This window comes from Panthera uncia, chromosome B1 (assembly GCF_023721935.1).
Source record: "Panthera uncia isolate 11264 chromosome B1, Puncia_PCG_1.0, whole genome shotgun sequence".
NCBI lineage: Eukaryota > Metazoa > Chordata > Mammalia > Carnivora > Felidae > Panthera > Panthera uncia.
In genome coordinates this window covers 157,195,799-157,213,556 of record NC_064811.1, presented here as the reverse complement: position 1 = coordinate 157,213,556, position 17,758 = coordinate 157,195,799, and the positions used below count along the sequence as shown (strand labels likewise).

Below are 17,758 nucleotides of genomic sequence, written 5' to 3'. Positions count from 1 at the left end.
TAATGAACAGAAACTCAGAGATAAGACTGGGAGTACTTACAATCTTAAATAAGAAAAGACCAGGATTTATTGAATAAAGAGAAGGGAAGAGGCTTGAGGGCAGAGGCACACAGCTGAAGTAAAAGAGATAAAGTTCAATCCTTTCTCAGGATGTCTTAACAGCATTGAACTCTACTCCCCAGGCAATGCGCCCCAGGTGCTGCCCCAGCACTCCCCTAACAAAACAAATGTGTAAACTTCGGTTCCCAGCCTGGCATTATTTTATCCCTCAAAGCGCTCAAGATTTGAGAAAAATGGACAGGCTTTTTAATCTCAGACACCTGAGCTACTGAAGAGTGCAGCTCTGTTCCCTCTGATGGGCTGTGCCAGCACCAAAGATGGCCTAACAGTAGTGAGTGCGAGTGGGTGTTTCTGCCCACCTCCGGGCCTTCTTGGTGGTCCCTGCGGTCCCTCCATCTTGCTGCTTGCGCTTCGCTCCTCTTCCTTTTCCACTGCTTCCTGCTGCAATTCCCCCTTTGAAGAGAAGGCAGATCACATTCAATAAGCTGTCACAGAAGCTTCATGTGGATGTGGAAATTCCATGGTGACTAACACTCCTGTCGTGCATTTGTGTAACACCACACACAGGAGGATTTCCTTCCTGAAAGCATATTGGGGTTTCACCCTGGTTCTGAGAGAGTCGGCTGAAGGTCTCACAGCTCAGAACACTGGGTTCTGGCAGTAAGCTCAAATGAACCTAGCACTAATGACACCTGTGTTACACATTCAACCTTTCTTAAGGAACTGCAACTACTGGCACACTTTCTGAGGATGTGACACAAATGCATTTTCACGCATTCAGACTCCAAACACCCACATCTAAAAACAACTGCAAGGATAAAATTTTTTTTCCACCCAAATCGATACAAACACCCACAACAAATATCCTCACTACAAGTAGATGTTCACTCACTTGATCTATGCAGGATATATTCCATAAACATAATAAAGGCACAGTATCTGCTAAAGCACTCAACTTGAATACCCAACAAGACAAAGGTACATAAAACATAGAAAACAGAAACAAAAATACTAAAAAGGTGTTTCTCTCCAGTGCTGCTAGATATCCACTCTGGTTGTTCATGACCCAAGTAGAAAGGCTTTAAATTTAGTAGGCAACTTTTACAATTATTAAGATTGTGCCAATGCATAAAATTCAGGTCAGACTAACCCAGCTTGTGGAATTAAGAGCGAATATCGATAAAAAATTTACATATTTTATGCAAAAAATAATTTAGCAACGTACTAAGGCCACAAGGAATACTACCTAGTGATTTCTGAAATAGGTACTTTGAAGTTTTTGTCCAGTTCTGTCTTTCCTCTCAATTTGTTTTTCTGTCAGAAAATGTCCCTGAACTGCAGGAAAACACCTTTATGGTAACAGCTGCATAGAGTACTGTATCTTAATTTGGGGCAAGCTTGGAAATTCTCAGCAGTTCTGCTGGAATAAAAAGGATCAAGACATTGAGAGCAGGTCATATTCTGCATATACAGGACCAGATTGATGCAGAACTTCCTTTTATGAACACACCATGTATTATTCCTATTTTTCATTTTTAAAAAGGTTGCAATTTAAAAAGATACGCTGTTGCAATATCAATTTGAATTTGTGTTACCTTAAAAGACTATGGATTTCTTACTGTTATTGGTATTTTAATTAATTTGAAAGAGAAGTTTTAGAACCATCTTGAACAAGACGTGCTATATTAAGGTGACTGCTGGCCATGTTAGGCAGAATATGACAACGTACAAGCTTTTAATTACTAACATTCAACTGGAACTATGGTTTCATATCAAGTGCTATTGCCATCATTTCACGATGCTTTAAAATTTTAATCTAGTTTTAGCTTCTACCACAACTCAGCAAAAAGCGTTTTCCAAACCACATAATACTTAAGTCTGAGAGGATGAAAGAAGACAGAGGAGGAATTCACCTCCAAAAGAGACTCCACCTGTAAGAACAGAAGTGGCACCATGTATTTGTCAAATTTTAACAATTAAAAAGGGAAAAAATGGTGTAAAAAGATAAACAATACAGTTAGCTATTTCCAACCCATCTCAGAATATTAGTGACAGTGGAAGTGATTACACATTTAAGATGCTACTGCACCAAAGGACAAGTTAATGTTGCCAAGTGTTAGATGAATAGCTAGTTGCCTCCCAGCTACCCCAACCTTTGTTAGATTACCATTAGTAATGAAGTCCATTCCTGTCATTAGGTGGATTATTGACAGAAAAACATCTACAGCTAGTGATCAGTATAGAAACGCTGTCATGGGAATAAGCTGAAGTTTCAGGGCAAGAGCAATTAGAAGATGGGCAGAGGAAGTCTGTTAAATAACAGCTGAATTAGCAGTAAGAGAGAACAACCAAAACCACGCTGGGTGTCAGTGATAAGGATATAGATGGGGAGTATAAGATAATAAGCACAGTAAATCTGACTTTAAACCTGTACTTTGTTTTATGCTAAATCTGTTTCACTTAAGACCAAACTGTGGTGTAAAGGGACAGACAGTTCTCCACTACCATCTGTCAAATCTTTGGCCAGCTTCACAAAACTGAGGTTTGGACTGTAAAGCATCTTTCTAAATATCCAGTTAAGAGTCAACCCAAAGGATGCCCAATTCTAGGCATATTTGGATCCAACAGCTTACAAATATTTCATCGAGACATTTAAACACTTACCATTTAGATTCCCGCTTGTAGACACAGCACTGCTTTGTTTTTGGTTGTCATAAGCAGGACCAATGTTACTAAGATCCTAGAGGGAAAAACATTCAATTATAAAGGGAGGCTATATAATCAAACCTATCTGGCAATGCTCAAAAAACCAGGAAATCCTAGTAGAATGTGAATCAAAACTGACAATCCTAAGAAGCCTGAAATTTACAGGGGTCCAAACCTGGATGCTTCAGAGATCAACAAGTAACATGTGTGAGGCAGGCCAAGTATAAGGATCGAAGTGGTTAACAGTGAATTGGCAGGGGGCGGGCCGGGGGAGGGGGGGGGGGGGGGGGGGGGCGTTCGAGCGGGAGATGGCAAACAGGAGTGCATGAATGTTATTTTCTTGGCCCCCTGTGGGAATTCAGGCCCACTGTAATCAGATCTTCTCATTCTAGAAGAAAAGACAGAAATCTGAATTTCTGCCCCCAGCACATTAAGTTAACAAATGCTTGATTCATCTACCCTAAGAAAACTGTGGCTAACCTGACTGATTCACATGAGCCTGTTTTGTAGAGTTGCCTGACCACAGATAAGGGTAGCCAAGCAACTGGGAAGAAGGGACCAGGAGTGAACAAAAGTAACCTCTGTGAGGACATGCCCCAAGATCCCCCCACCCCACGTCATCATCCTTTATGCTGTCATTTTTTAAGCACACGTCCCATGAAGAGGCTTGATTCCTTAATGTGCACGCCCAGAAAGGAAGAGACCTCCTTTTGTCCCTATATCAAATCAGCATATTCCATTCAACCTACATACCACCCCGTGACATCCTGACTCCTACCGTTAAAGGCACCCAGCCCATACCCTTTGTGAAGGCCGATTTGAGAAATTTTCTCCCATCTCCTTGCTTCGCACCCTGCGATAAAACCCTTTCTGCTACAAAACCGGTGTCAGCGTTTGGCTTATGTGCATCATAAGGCAATGGGTCCTCACAGTGTAACATTTCTATGTGAAACCTTTAACTTTCAATGCTGGCAGATCAAACATTTCAAGGCACAGCTGAAAGATTTGGCCTCCTGAGATGCCAAATGTGACCCATCGAACAAAGAGTGGACATTTTCTTTCTCCTCAATTGTTCACCACAAATTTCTCTTAATAACACATTTTGAAGAGTAAAATTTGAGATGGAAAGAAAATTAGAAATAACTTGGCCCAGCATATTTGTGTTACAAGTGAGGAAATTAAAATTAAAAAAGATAAAAATGATATGCAAAAGGCTGTAATGTTAAGGGGAAGAACCACAACTAAAACACTAGTCTCCTGGTTTAAGGTAGGGGTTTTTCTCCCCACACATGACAATAACTGCTTACTTGGGGCTCACCACGTTAGAGGCCTGGAATGGCCTGAAGCAAACAGACAAATGTAAACAAAACCTGATTCTGTCTCCAAATCAAAAGGGGAATATAAAGTACCTGATCCAAAAGTCCAAATTTGGGGTAATCTTCTTCTGGGTCCTTACTCCCGGGATCAGGATGTTCCTTTACTAAGAATACATCTCTTTCTTTACTCTAAAAGGAAGCAGTATTTTAGCGTTACCGGAAATTTTATACTTCAAAGTAGTATCGAATGGATGATCAACCAGCAACTCCAATTCCTAAGTGTAACCTCCCCAAATGATAGTATTGCTTTTCCCTCTGATTAGAAAATACACGACCATCAAAAAATTCAAACAGAGGAACTTGAAGAAATGAGAGCCAAAGTCCTTTGGAATCCTCCCCTATCCCTCCACCTCACAGATATAAGCACTGTTAACAGCTTGCTGTGGCCTTCTCCCCAGGTACTCTCTTTAATTCTAAGGACACTAATGTTTAGAACAGTGTTGTTTTTGTTTTTAAATCAAAGGGAAAAACAGTCTGCCATGTCAATATAAATTATACTTGCAAAAGCACAGTGGACCAAGGTTCCCCTGTCGTGTATAAAACGACATTGATGTTCACTTCAGACACAACTTGGTGATTGTGCGAAAACTATTAAACTTTACAATCAGTGATACCTCACTGTCCAAGATTTAAAACTAAGTTGTTCTCATTTTCTTAGTCATCACGTTATTTCAGTGAGACTAAAACAGATTTAATACTTACAAAGAACATGGATTTTTGAAACGTCAAGTCTGATCATTTTGGTCTACTCACCATTGTTTTAACAATATTATTTGGCCAGGTCATTTTCCCAGGTCTCTGTCTGGTCGTCATGCACTCCCAGTATTTATCAATAAACGGTATGATATCCTAATTTTTTAAAACAAAATATATTAAGAGTTCTATAGTTGCTTTCAAAGTTATACTCACAAAAATGGAATGAAAACTGCAGCATTTTCAAAGAGCTTGTCAGAATCGAGAGAAAAATCCACGTTTAGTTTTTTCATGATTAAACAAATACATAATTGCATGCAAACAATATACAGATTGTGAGGAATTTCATGTAAGTATACACAAGTCTTAGCCTCAGAAGGTTTACAATCCAGTTGGAGGGAAAGATCCTCCCCATTCCCTTGGGTGACATTTGGACAATGACTCCCAAGTGATTCTCTCTCCTGAGCTCCTGTTTTGCCTGCTTCTAACATCTCTATTTGGTCATCCCAAAGGCACCTCAAACTTGTTACAAAACTAAACTTTGTATCTCAACTCATAAATCTGCTCTGCAGATTTCTATTCTTGCTCTTAATGCTCAGAATCACCTACCTCCTAGAATCACAAGCTAGAAGCCAAGGGCATCATCCTTGATTCTTCTCTTGTGCACAACCATCACATCTAAACCAACACCAAATGAATTTTAAGATTTCAGAAAATTTCTCACCCATCAGGCCTCTTCTATCCCCACTGCTCTGATTATTATCCTCACCAGTTCTTGCTGACATGACTAAACAAATATCTGAGCTTGACCTTGACATTGACCTTCCCCCACTGTCACCATTCTGCCAAAGTCCATCAGAGTTAGAGTCTACCACCAAAACCTTCCACCGCTTAGTTCCATGAAATGAAAACCAAATCTTTACCAAAAGGAACTATTTGGGGTGCCTGGCTGGCTCAGTCAGTGGAGTGTGTGGCTCTTGCTCTCAGAGGTACAAATTCAAGCTCCATGTCAGATGTAGAATTTACTCAAAAAAAAAAAAAAAAAAAAATCTTTAAATAAATAAAAGGAACCAGGGTTGAATCAGGGAAAGTAGAAGGGAAATCTGGAATATTCTGTTGTTCCAGAAAGTAAGGAAGAGTTCAAAAACTCATAGGGACATATCAAAAAGTATCAGGTGTCAGACTCAATGGGGATACACTGATCAAATCTGAGCACCAGAAATCAGAAATCCACAAATTGGGGCACCTGGGTGGATCATTTGGTTAAGCCTCCAACTCTTTGAGTTCGACTCAGGTCATGATCTCACAGTTGGTGACATCAAGCCCTGCGTCAGGCTCTGCACTGAGGGTGCAGCCTGCTTGGCACTCTCTCTCTCCTTTTTCTCTACCTGTCCACCTCTCTCTCTCTCTCTCTCTCTCTCTCCCTCCCTCCCTCCCTCCCTCCCCGTGCCTCCCCACTCTCTCTCAAAAATAAACAAACTTAAAAAAAATAATCCACAAATCTGCAGGGATACTTAAAAAAAAAAAAAAAAAAGATGGACAGAAAGGAAAACTCTCTTAACAGAAGAACTGCAAGTAACAAATGTATTCTTTTTCACAATGACCACCCTATTAACTGATTCAGGCTAGGATAATCAGGCTAGTTGCTAAAACCATTGCTTGAAGGGGTCCCAATGAGACATTTACACAATCTCAACACATCACCACACAGACTGCTTAATAATTACAAAGACAAAAGGTCCCTTTACAATGGAGAAATCTGATAGATACCTCCTCTTTACCCAAGTAATCAAATTTAAGGTCATTAATAATAAAACAAACCAGTATTTTATGCCTCCTGATGTGATACAAGGAAAAAATACATTATACATACATCACCTACATAATATTCTTGCCAAAAATGTTTAACCTGAACTCTATCATGGGGAAACAATCAGATAAATGGAAACAGAAGAATCACGCCAAACAACTGTCTGGGCTCCTCAAAATTTTAAATGTCATAGCAGACTGGGGTGCCTGGCTTAGTCAGTTGGAGAAACACACAACTCTTGATCTCGGGGCCATGAGCCCCACATTGGGTGTAGAGATTACTTTTTTTTTTTTTAATTTTTTTGGGGTTTATTTATTTTTGAGACAGAGAGAGAGGACAAGCAGAGGAGGGGCAAAGAGAGAGGGAGACACAGAATCTGACACAGGTTCCAGGCTCTGAGCTGCCATACAGAGCCCAATGTGGGGCTCGAACTTACGGACCATGAGATCATGACCTGAGCTGAAGTTGGATGCTTAACCGACTGAGCCACCCAGGCATCCCTGGGTGTAGAGATTACTTAAATAAATAAACTTTATAAAGAAATAAACTTTATAGAGAAATAAGTAAATAAATGTATGTCACAGCAGACCAAAAAAACAAAGTAAAATAAATTCAGGAACCATTTTAGATTAAAGACAAAAAAGACATTACGGGGCACCTGGCTGGCTTGGTTGGTAGGGCATACAACTCTTGATCTCAGGGTTGTGAGTTCCAGCCCCATGTTGGGCATGGAACCTACTTAAAAAAAAAAGAGCAAGAGAGACATTACAACTAAATGTAATGTGCAATCTTTGCCTGGATCCTGGATAGAGAAAAAAAGCTATGGAGGATATTAAAATGATAATTAACAATGAGAAAATATAATTATATACTTTATATAAAAAATAAAAACTATATATTAGATAGTAGTATTACATCGACACTAAGTTTTCTGAGTATGATCACTGTACTACGGTTATGGGAAAATACTGGGTATAGTATTCAGTTTAGTCTCATATAACTTAGGGAGATAAAGCAAATGCAGTAAAATATTAATAACTGGCAAATCTAGGAAAATAACTAACAGATGGTTCACTGTACTATCTGAATTTTCCTATGTTTGAAATTTCAAAATAAGAATTTGGGAGGAATAAAAAAAACAGAAAAAATGCAAATCTAATCATAACACATCTGTACTGCAGGAATAAAAAGGAGGTGAGAGGGCTGTCTGACTACTCCAGCCTGCAGGATTAAGTCCTAATTTCTATTCAGTAGAAAAGCCCTTACAGTCTGATCCCAGCTATATTGGTCTCACCATATACCCTATGCCAGTGTCTTTCAAACTGTAGACTGCAATCTATTAGTAGGTTATAAAATCAATTCTGTAAGTCAAAACTAGCACTGACTAGAACAGAAAATAACAATGCAGAGGAAAAAGAGTGGAGGATAAGCACTGTTCAGTGAAAAAAAAATTTTTTTTCAAGTTTATTTTGAGAGAGAGTATGTGTGCACACACATAACAAGGGAGAGACAGTGAGAGGGAGAGAGAGAATCCCAAGCAGGCTCTGTGCCGTCAATCTCACAGACCACCTCACAGACTGTGAGATCATGACCTGAGTGGAGATCAAGAATCAGATGCATAACCAACTGAGCCACCTAGGCGCCCGTGTTTGGTGAAATTTTTGTTTATTTATTTTTCAAGATTTTATCTTTTATATTTTTTGAATTTTTAAAAATATTTGTTACTTATCTTTGAAAGAGAGAGCGTGAGTGGGGGAGGGACAGAGAGAAAGAGAGGGAGAGAGAATCATAAGCAGAGAGAATCCACACTGTCAGCACAGAGCCTGACGTGGGGCTCGATCTCTCAAACCATGACATTGTGACCTGAGCAGAAATCAAGAGTTGGATGCTTAACTGAGCCACCAGGGACCCTTAAAGATTTTATTTTTAAGCAATCTCTACCTATGCCCAACATGAGACTCGAACTCAAGATGCTCTACTGACTGAGCCAGCCAGATGCCCCTTGTTTCAGCTTAAATGAAAGTGGGCAGGTATGGATGTATAGTAGGCATAATGTAAACTCCATCGTTCTAAAATTTACTTAATTTTCATATTTTCTTACCGTGAATCACAGTAGGAAAGACTCATGGGTGGGCTAGTCGTCTAATTTTGAGTCCTGACTTCAGTTGTGTGGTTTTGCAGTTTAATAATAAAGGATAATTCGTTTAAATAAAAGGCATGTATAAACCTACCCCCTTCCCTCTGACAAAATCTATAATAATCGTCTTTAAAAATAGTTAAACGGGGCTGAGAAGGTTCAGCTCAAGATCTGATTTTTTTTCCTGGTTAAGTTTATTTTTGAGTAATCTTTATGCACAATGTGGGGCTCGAACTCAAGACCCTGAGATCAAGAGTCACATACTGTACTGACTGAGCCAGCCAGGCACCCCCTCAAGATTTTTTTTTTTTTAAGTTTGAGAGACACAGAGATAGCACCAGTAGGGGAGGGGCAGAGAGAGAGGGAGAGAGAGAGAATCCGAACCAGGCTGTCAGCACAGAGCCCGACATGGGGCCAAACTCACGAAACTGTAAGATCATGACCTGAGCCGAAACCAAGAGTCAGACACTTAACCAACTGAGCCACGCAGGTGCCTCAAGATCTGATTATTAATTGGGGGATAGACAGTTGTTTGCTTCTATAAAGCCAACCAAAACTATTTAAGGATTCCCCCAACTAATAATTTAGCCAACTGACATAATGTGCACATATTAGAAGTTAGTAAATCACATGAAATCAGTAACAACCACTGAATCTATAGTCATATATTCATAAAAATTGGGGGCAAAGTACTCACTGTTAAAGAGTATATTTAGGTGTTCTACCTGATTCTTTGGCATAATTGCAATTACATTAATCTCTTCTCTACCTTATCTTTGGAGAACATGGTTTTTGGATGTTCATCTTGTGTTCGAGACTGCCAAGTTAGGTTGGCCAAAGCACTAAGGCACATTTCTTTCAAGTCTGTTAAAAAGAAAAAGGAAGAAAAAATTATCTATAGTATTATAGTCATATTACCTAAAGGATATTCAACTAGGTGATCCACAAGTTAACAATTATAGCAGCAAAAAAATAAGAGTCATGACTTTCCCTGAAGTGGACCATAGCCATTATTTGGAGCTAAACTCCAATGTTACATAACTTTTACCGGCTACTAGGCAGGAGTTCCCTGATCCTGCTAAGCCCAAATCTCTTTCATTTGCAGCTACCCAGAGGACAATTTTGCGGCACTCGTGAGTTTGTTCTTACTTGCTTGCTTCCGGAGGAAATAGGTATTCCCACTATGATGGCACACATTGCAGTGAAAACTGTAGTTGGTCATGAAAGGCAGACAGGATCTGCAGAACAGCCAGATTAAAAAATCAGTGAACTTCTAAATACACACTTCTTTGTAGAAGTAAATCAACTGAATCGACAGGGATCCCTTCCCTGCAGTGAAAATAATAACGTTAATATATTAATATATGATTAAAATTTACAAAGGTCATCAAAACCAAAACAGGGCTTATATTTTCACAAATACCTGGATTTTTCTGTTAAAACATTTAATAAGATATTATCTGGGGCGCCTGGGTGGCGCAGTCGGTTAAGCGTCCGGCTTCGGCCAGGTCACGATCTCGCGGTCCGTGAGTTCGAGCCCCGCGTCAGGCTCTGGGCTGATGGCTCGGAGCCTGGAGCCTGTTTCCGATTCTGTGTCTCCCTCTCTCTCTGCCCCTCCCCCGTTCATGCTCTGTCTCTCTCTGTCCCAAAAATAAATAAAAAACGTTGAAAAAAAAAAAATTAAAAAAAAAATAAAAAAAAATAAAAAAAAATAAAAAAAAAAAAGATATTATCTATCATAGTAGATAATTCAGCACCAGGAAGATTATCACTGGTGCCTTGTCCAAGCTAGTTTATTATAGTATTTAAGCACCTAAAAAGAGCATGCCAGGCCAGTTGTGGAAGACAAAGTAGTCTCCTTAAATATAGTTACATGCAAATATTTGTATGTAAATTATATTTAAATATATACAACTCTAATTTACACACAGACATTTATACACTTAAATACTTAAATATCTCTTTAAAAGGTCAATAATACTGCTGGAAAGGGCAGACAGAAGATATGACAAGATTAATTAAAAATGTAAATAATTATTCAAGAAGACAACACGTAAGTCACAAAACATTACTTGTCTCAGTACCAAAGGAATCCTACAGGTGATAATTACTCCAGAGGAGTTTTAAGGATCCAAGTAGTAACTTCAGATTTAAGAGTTAGAAACATTTTGGAGAACGTAAGTTATGGACTAGATTTGGGAAGATGAGTTGGTTTTCTTTTGTCTAAGTGAACTATATACAGAGATGAGAAAGGCCAATAAGGGGGCAGAGGAGCAAACTGCTGTAGATAAGTTTGTCCCAGAGAGGGGATTTGGAAGAAAAAAAGAAAAAAAGAAAAAAATAATAAAGAAAAATAAAAAAGGCTTGAAAGGCAGGAAGTGCAAGGAGCCAGGTAGAGTTGGATTTTTTCTGTGGGTAATGGGAACTCCTTGAAGGGGAAGTGACATGGTTAAAATTTTAAGTGACAGGTTGGGTCTGAAGGAAGAGATGAGAAAAAGCAAATGTGGGGGCACTTGGGTGGCTCAGTCAGTTAAGCATTAGACTCTTGACTTTGACTCATGTCATGATCTTACAGTTTGTGAGTTTGAGCCCCAAGTTGGGCTCTGCACTGACAGAGCACTTAACAGAATGAGCCACCCAGGCACCCCTACGTAAGACACTTTTGTAGCAGTTCCAGCAGAAGGCAAAGAAGGCCTCACTTAGGGTGAAAGAATAAAAACGGAAAGGACAAGCCCATATACAAGAGAAAAAAATTGGTAAAGCTTGGTGACTGATTAGATATGGAGGATGGGGCGGGGGGGGGGGGGGGGGGGGGGCAGGGAAGGAAGTGAAAGGAGTTCTAACTATTAAGACTGCTTGTATCACAAAGATAGCTCCTCAGAAGTGAGTTTGGGGGCAAGTGAAAACTTGTCTGTATTGTATAAGGGGGCCTTACTCTTTTTTTTGTTTTTAATATTTATTTTTGAGAGAGAGAGCAAGAGAGAGCTAGCGCGTGGAGGTGGGGAGGAGGGAGGGGCAGAGAGAGGGAGACACAGGGAAATCGCAGGCTCCAGGCTCTGAGCTGTCAGTACAGAGTTCCACGCTGGGCCTGAACTCACAGAACCATGAGACCATGACCTGAGCTGACGTCAGGCGCTTAACTCACTGAGCCACCCAGGTGCCCCAGGAGACCTTAGTCTTAAAAAGGAGAAAGTAATAGAAAAATACAAGACTGGTTTAGGTTGTAAGAGAAGAAATCAAAATAAAAGCAGATTTATCTGGACTCAAGTGAAACTTGCTTTAAGTATCCTCGAAGAGAAGGTTCCTAAATGTGTGTCTATTGTCACCACTCAAGAAATTAAGAAACATTCTTGTGAATGTTAAGGCTGAATTCCCTTGCCTTTACCTTGCTCTTGAACCCTTTCTGTTCAACAGCCCACCATGATAAAATCACCTACAGAAAGTAAAGCCTCAAACTAGAGACATGTAGAAGTATAGTTATTAATTCAAATATAATCAGGTATTCACAGCAGCCTTTTTCCTACCCTGACTAGCTCCCTTCCTCCATCTCAGTTGTGAAAGACAATCCGTCTCACCTAGTTGGGCTTTAGGTGTAACTTCTCAAATTCAGGTACAAACTGGTTTCTACCAAAACTCTTGAACTGTGGTTTGCTTCTTCCCTAGATCACTCCAAGTTAGCTCTCTGGTAAATTTCCTTTCCTAGGCTCTGTCTATCCAAATAAATTCTCTTTGGCCAAAGCGGCCAGATTTTAGTTGGGTCTTATCTAAGTGACCAGCTTTGCTTATCTTGTATACTTTCCCTATAGATACTTCTACCAAGATCAATTCTTTCTTCCAGATCCTTCATTATTTTTTTTTAAACACTGTATCCTAGATCACTAATCACATGTTAATTAGAACATTAGCATTTCTAAAGTCCCCTACAACTTTTTAATTAGAAAGCACACAATAAATTATAAAGGAAGGTGCTTCCTCGACAACCCACCCAAGAAGGAAGAATTTCAGAATAGTGCAGCCTTATTTTGAGGCAGTCTTATCTGAATTTACTTGCACAAAAAGAACCATAAAAAACACCAAAGAGAGCCAGCAGTACAATGATTTCCATAGACAGTATGTCAACATCAAGCACTTGCTAGCTGTTGGCAAACTCCCTACAATAAAGCAAAAATTCTTTTACTTTCAATCAATCATAAAGTGATTTTGATTCATTAGAAGAGGTAAAAGATAGGAAATATGTTTTGCTGAGAAGTGAACACAGAATACTTAAAGGGAGTGAGTTTGAAGCCAAAAGGGAAAAAAGGATCGCTCAAGCATGAAGAGTCACTGGTTATCTCAAATTTTTGACAACAGGCTTTGTCCACCATATACACCAACCCTCTCCCCCAAAATCCGTAACACCAAATACAACATCTAAATGCTACTGTCCCATAACTGTTTATATAATGCTTCTTAATTGCATGGTTTTGTCTCCTAACCAGGTTGTAAGCTCAAAAGCAGGGAGAATACCTATCATTGTACCTATTAGGGCTTGACCCTCAATAGATAGAAAACAGTTCAGATTATTAAAACAATTCTTGATTCAAATCCTACTACTCACTGAAGGTGAGGTTAGAAGACATAGGAAATAATATGCTTTTATATTTGCCTACAAATTATTATTCAACTGTTGAACATACTGAGATTTATTTTAAAAAGCGATTTTTTTAAATTTAAAAAATTTTTTTTTAACGTTTATTTATTTTTGAGAGAGAGACAGAGCATGAACGGGGGAGGGTCAGAGAGAGAGGGAGACACAGAATCCGAAACAGGCTTCAGGCTCTGAGCTGTCAGAACAGAGCCTGATGCGGGGCTCGAACTCACGGACCGTGAGATCATGACCTGAGCCGAAGTTGGACGCTCAATGGACTGAGCCACCCAGGCGCCCCTAAAAAGCGATTTTTTAAAACATTTTTTAAATGTTTATTTATTTTTGAGAGACTGAGCATGAGCGGAGGAGGCGCAGAGAGAGAGAGAAAGAGACACACACATAGAATCCGAAGCAGGCTCCAGGCTCTGAGCTGTCAGCACAGAGCCCAACGCCGGGGCTCAAACTCACAGACCGCGAGATCATGACCTGAGCCGAAGTTGGACATTCAACTGACTTAGCCACACAGGTGCCCCTTAAAAAGCGATTCTTAACAAAGATTACAAAAAATACTCACGAGGTATCTATGCCAAAGGTGTCCGCTGTGAACCATTTTGTACATATGCCACACTGCAGCTCTACCTCTCCTAACTGTCGGCCATTCTCTTCGTCCACGGAGCCCGCCTGCGTATCCATCACCTCTGAAGTGTCCCCAGCACCTTCCTGTGTCCACACAGCAATTAGAGAATCAGGTCAGTTGATCCTATTGTATTTAACTCACTTAAAAACTTAAACAAACAAAAAACAGAACCTATTTTGCCTTGCATACATCCAAAAAGAAATACTTACTAGTGTATCTTTTCCATTAGAAGATTCAGTCTCCAAACCACCACCTACATCAACTGAATTTGCATCCCTACAAGATAGTGAAAGTACTCAAGTGAGAATCTTCAAGGGAAACAAACCTCAAAACGCCTATGTCTAAGGATAATGATCAAAGTACAGGTGAACTTCACACTCCTACAGCTTTTTCAGCTAAGCCTATTCTCTCAGCCTGGGTGCCCAGGGTTAGGAAGAATATGACCAAGACAGACGCAGGCCCATAGGGCAGAGAGAAGCCTAATCTGTCCTTACTGACAAATCTACAGGAGATGGAATTAGTCCTGGGGGAGGTTCGCCTAGATGCAGCTCTCCCACTCTTGTTTTCAGAGGAACCGTTACTTCTTCCAGTCCGGCAATGCAAAGTGGTTTCTCCTCTGGGATATCTGAGGAGTTCCTGCTATAAGAGTGAGCTACCAGACCTCTCAGGAGCCTGAGAGAGAACAAGAACCTTGACTCTCAGGACCCGCGAAAGGTACGGAAAGGGGCGTAGTTACAGACACAGTTAAGAGGGGAGGGAGAAGGGGACGGGCCAAGCGGCGGGCGGGACTACAGTCCTGGAAGGCGGGGGGGGGGGCGAAGGGCGAGCCGTTGGCTGCAGGGCCTAGGTTCGGAGGGTGCGGGCAGGAGAGTTCCAGGGAGCCGCGGGACTCCAGGAGGGGTGGGCCTCCCTCCCAGTGTCCCCCTCGGGCTGCAGGACATCTTACCCACTTTCTGCCTCTCCAGAACCGGGTTCTGCTGCTGGAGCAACAGATGTTCCCTCTCCAGCCGGGGCAGTTGCCACCGCTACCACCGGTTTTGTCTCCCCTTCTTCTGCCACTGTTGCATTTGCTGCCGCTGCTGGGCCGGGTCCTGCATCCACTCCAGGTCCCGGTCCGGTTCCCGCCGCCGCCATCACTGCCGCCTCCCAGAGTTCTCGCGAGAATTCGCTCTCTGTCTCGCGTGAGTTGCTGACTGGCTTTGTAATCTTCAAACAGTAAACGCGTTTGGTGGGTCCACCGCTTGCCTTGACGAGTGGGCCCTCCAGGCCCACTTTAAGGTCGGGCAGGCGGAGGCGGGCAGGGTCCTGGGATTTGGAGTGGTAGCCACAGAGCTAGGAGAAGGCGGAGGTACTAGTTTGATTTCCTCCAGGGCTCACTTCGTTTTCCGGGCTGGATGTTGTGATTTTCGTGGCCGACACTGGAAATCAGCGCTGATGAGGCGCCTTGAGAGCGCTGGGTGCCTACGGACTCTGAAGGCTGTGGTGTGCATTGCAAACGTTCCTCATCATTAAATGTAGGAAATGTCTTCTACAAACACTAGCACTCACTGCCCTCCCGCCCCAGAAGCAGTTCGTTACTGCCGTGGTGATCTGCCACTTTGAGCACGTTTTCAAGTGGCTACTTAGCCTAGAAAGTATGAGTCCAGAGTCCCAGCTACATAGGTTAGGACCGGAGAGGGGATGTTCCATACAGGCGGAAGAGGTAAACAGCAATGTGTGTTCTAGAAGCTGCAAGCCACTTAATATTTTAAGAGGAGGAAAATGAGGCCCGAGTTAGGAAGCCAGGTGCTGGAGGACTTTCCAGTTGAGAGAAGATTGTCCTTAGAGGAAGGAACAGGTAGCGACCAAAGGTAAGGGAGGAATAAACCTCAGTATTGGTAGGTGAAATCACTGGAGCAGACTTATTCAGAGTCTTCAAACTTAAGAATATAAACCTCTAGAAGTATTCAGGCCAGGAGAGTTTTCAGGAAACCAGTGTGTACATCCTAATTTTTACAGAGTCGCCCGAGAACACACTTTTCTCCCACTTTACAAAAAAAAAAAAAAAAAAAAAAAAGGCATACCTCTCTCCAATCGTGAATCAAATCTTACTATGATGTCTTGCCCAAGGGTGTACAAACCTATGGGACACCAGACACAAGAACAATTGGAAATATGTAAGTATTTGGATTTCCCAGTTGGTTCCCAATTATTTGTTTTCAACAAAATTGAAGGGGATCCTAATTGAGTTACCAGTTGATAGATTATTTTAAAAACTGATTATTATTATTTTTTAAATGTTTATATATTTAGTTTTGAGAGAGAGAGAGAGAGCACAAGTGGGGGAGGGACAGAGAAAGAGAGGGAGACACAGAATCTGAAGGAGGCTACAGGCTCCGAGCTGACAGTCCATCGCAGGTCTTGAACCCATGAACCGGGAGATCATGACCTGAGCCCAAGTCAGATGCTCAACTGGCTGAGCTACCCGGGTGCCCGGAAAAATTGATAGATTATTTTAAAATTTTAAATAATTATTTTAAAAGTGGTGGGTGAAATTTTAAGAAGAAACAATACTTTGCACAGACTCAAAGTATCTCCTCCAAAATATTTACTCTAGTATTAAATGTTTTAACATACAGCTACAACATCTTTGATACTGCTTCCTCCGAGGTAGAGCTTGAATCCCACCTCTTATTGAGTGTGTGGGCTGGATTTAGATACTTGTTTCTGAACAATAGAATATGGAAAAGGAAAATGGTAAGTTTTACAGTAGAGAAACTGGCAGATACCACCTTAACCAAGTGGTCAAGGTTAACACCACCAGTAATAAATCAGGTTGATATCATTTGCCCCTTTGATACGATGCAATGAGAAGGACTTCATCTCTGTGGAATTCTTCCCCCAAATTTATAACCCCAGTCTAATCAAGAGAAAACAGCCAAATCTAAGTTGAGACATTTTAGAAAATATCTAACCAGTACACCTCAAAACTTTTCACATCATGAAAGACATGAGAAACTCTGGAGGAGACGAGGAGATGACAACTAAATGCAGCGTATCCTGGATTGGATCTTGGAAGAGGAAAGGGACATTAGAGGGAAAAAATGGTGAAATCAATAATGTCTGTAGTTCATAGTATTACAGCAATGTTAATTCCTTAGTTCTGATCAATGTACCATGCTTCAAGATGTCAACATTAGGGGAAGAGCTGGGTTAAGGCTATGTGGGGGAACTCTTTGCACTATCTTTGTGACGCTTCTGTAAATCTAAAAGTAATTGAAAATCTAAATTAAAAAACTGGTGGTAGATCACAATGTGATTTGGCATAGAACTTCGAAGGAGTTCAAATAATTGAGTTCCGGGGCGCCTGAGTGGCTTAGGCAGTTGAGCGTCTGACTCTTGATTTTGGCTTAGGTCATGGTCCCAGGGTTGTGGGATCGAGCGCCTCCTTGGGGTCCTCACTGAGCGTGGAGACTGCTTAGGATTCTCTCTCTCCCTCTCTCTTCCCCTCCCCTGCTTGTGTGTGTGTGCACATGCATGCTCCTTCTCTCTCTCTCTCTCTCTCTCTCTCAAAATAAACATTAAAAAAAAAGTTGCACAGTCCACAGACTAAGCCAGCTGTCACCCCAGAAATTTTTTTTTTTTAGTTTTATTTAACAATGCTAATGTTTGCAATCTGTCTGAAACCCCCTGCGGGTAATTAAATTTACAATGATAAATTCATTCATGCAAA

The 17,758-nt window shown here is 41.0% G+C and overlaps 1 protein-coding gene across 3 annotated transcripts in view; it reads right to left on the bottom strand.

The window, feature by feature from the left end:
• ASH2L (ASH2 like, histone lysine methyltransferase complex subunit) overlaps positions 1–15,217 on the bottom strand; it is a 31,565-nt gene extending 16,348 nt beyond the window's left edge. For 2 of the 3 annotated variants that reach the window (XM_049631422.1, XM_049631423.1), the window contains exons 1-9: positions 14,993–15,217; positions 14,256–14,322; positions 13,984–14,129; positions 9,932–10,020; positions 9,552–9,646; positions 4,896–4,991; positions 4,176–4,271; positions 2,725–2,800; positions 420–513 (exon numbers count right to left, since the gene is read on the bottom strand). In XM_049631422.1, the coding sequence (XP_049487379.1) occupies positions 420–513; positions 2,725–2,800; positions 4,176–4,271; positions 4,896–4,991; positions 9,552–9,646; positions 9,932–10,020; positions 13,984–14,129; positions 14,256–14,322; positions 14,993–15,180 (947 nt within the window). In that variant the 5' untranslated portion in view covers positions 15,181–15,217. Of the gene's footprint in view, positions 1–419; positions 514–2,724; positions 2,801–4,175; positions 4,272–4,895; positions 4,992–9,551; positions 9,647–9,931; positions 10,021–13,983; positions 14,130–14,255; positions 14,323–14,540; positions 14,960–14,992 lie in introns of those variants that run through there. The other variant, XM_049631424.1, reaches the window with a different exon arrangement.
• Between the last annotated feature and the right edge of the window lie 2,541 nt (positions 15,218–17,758).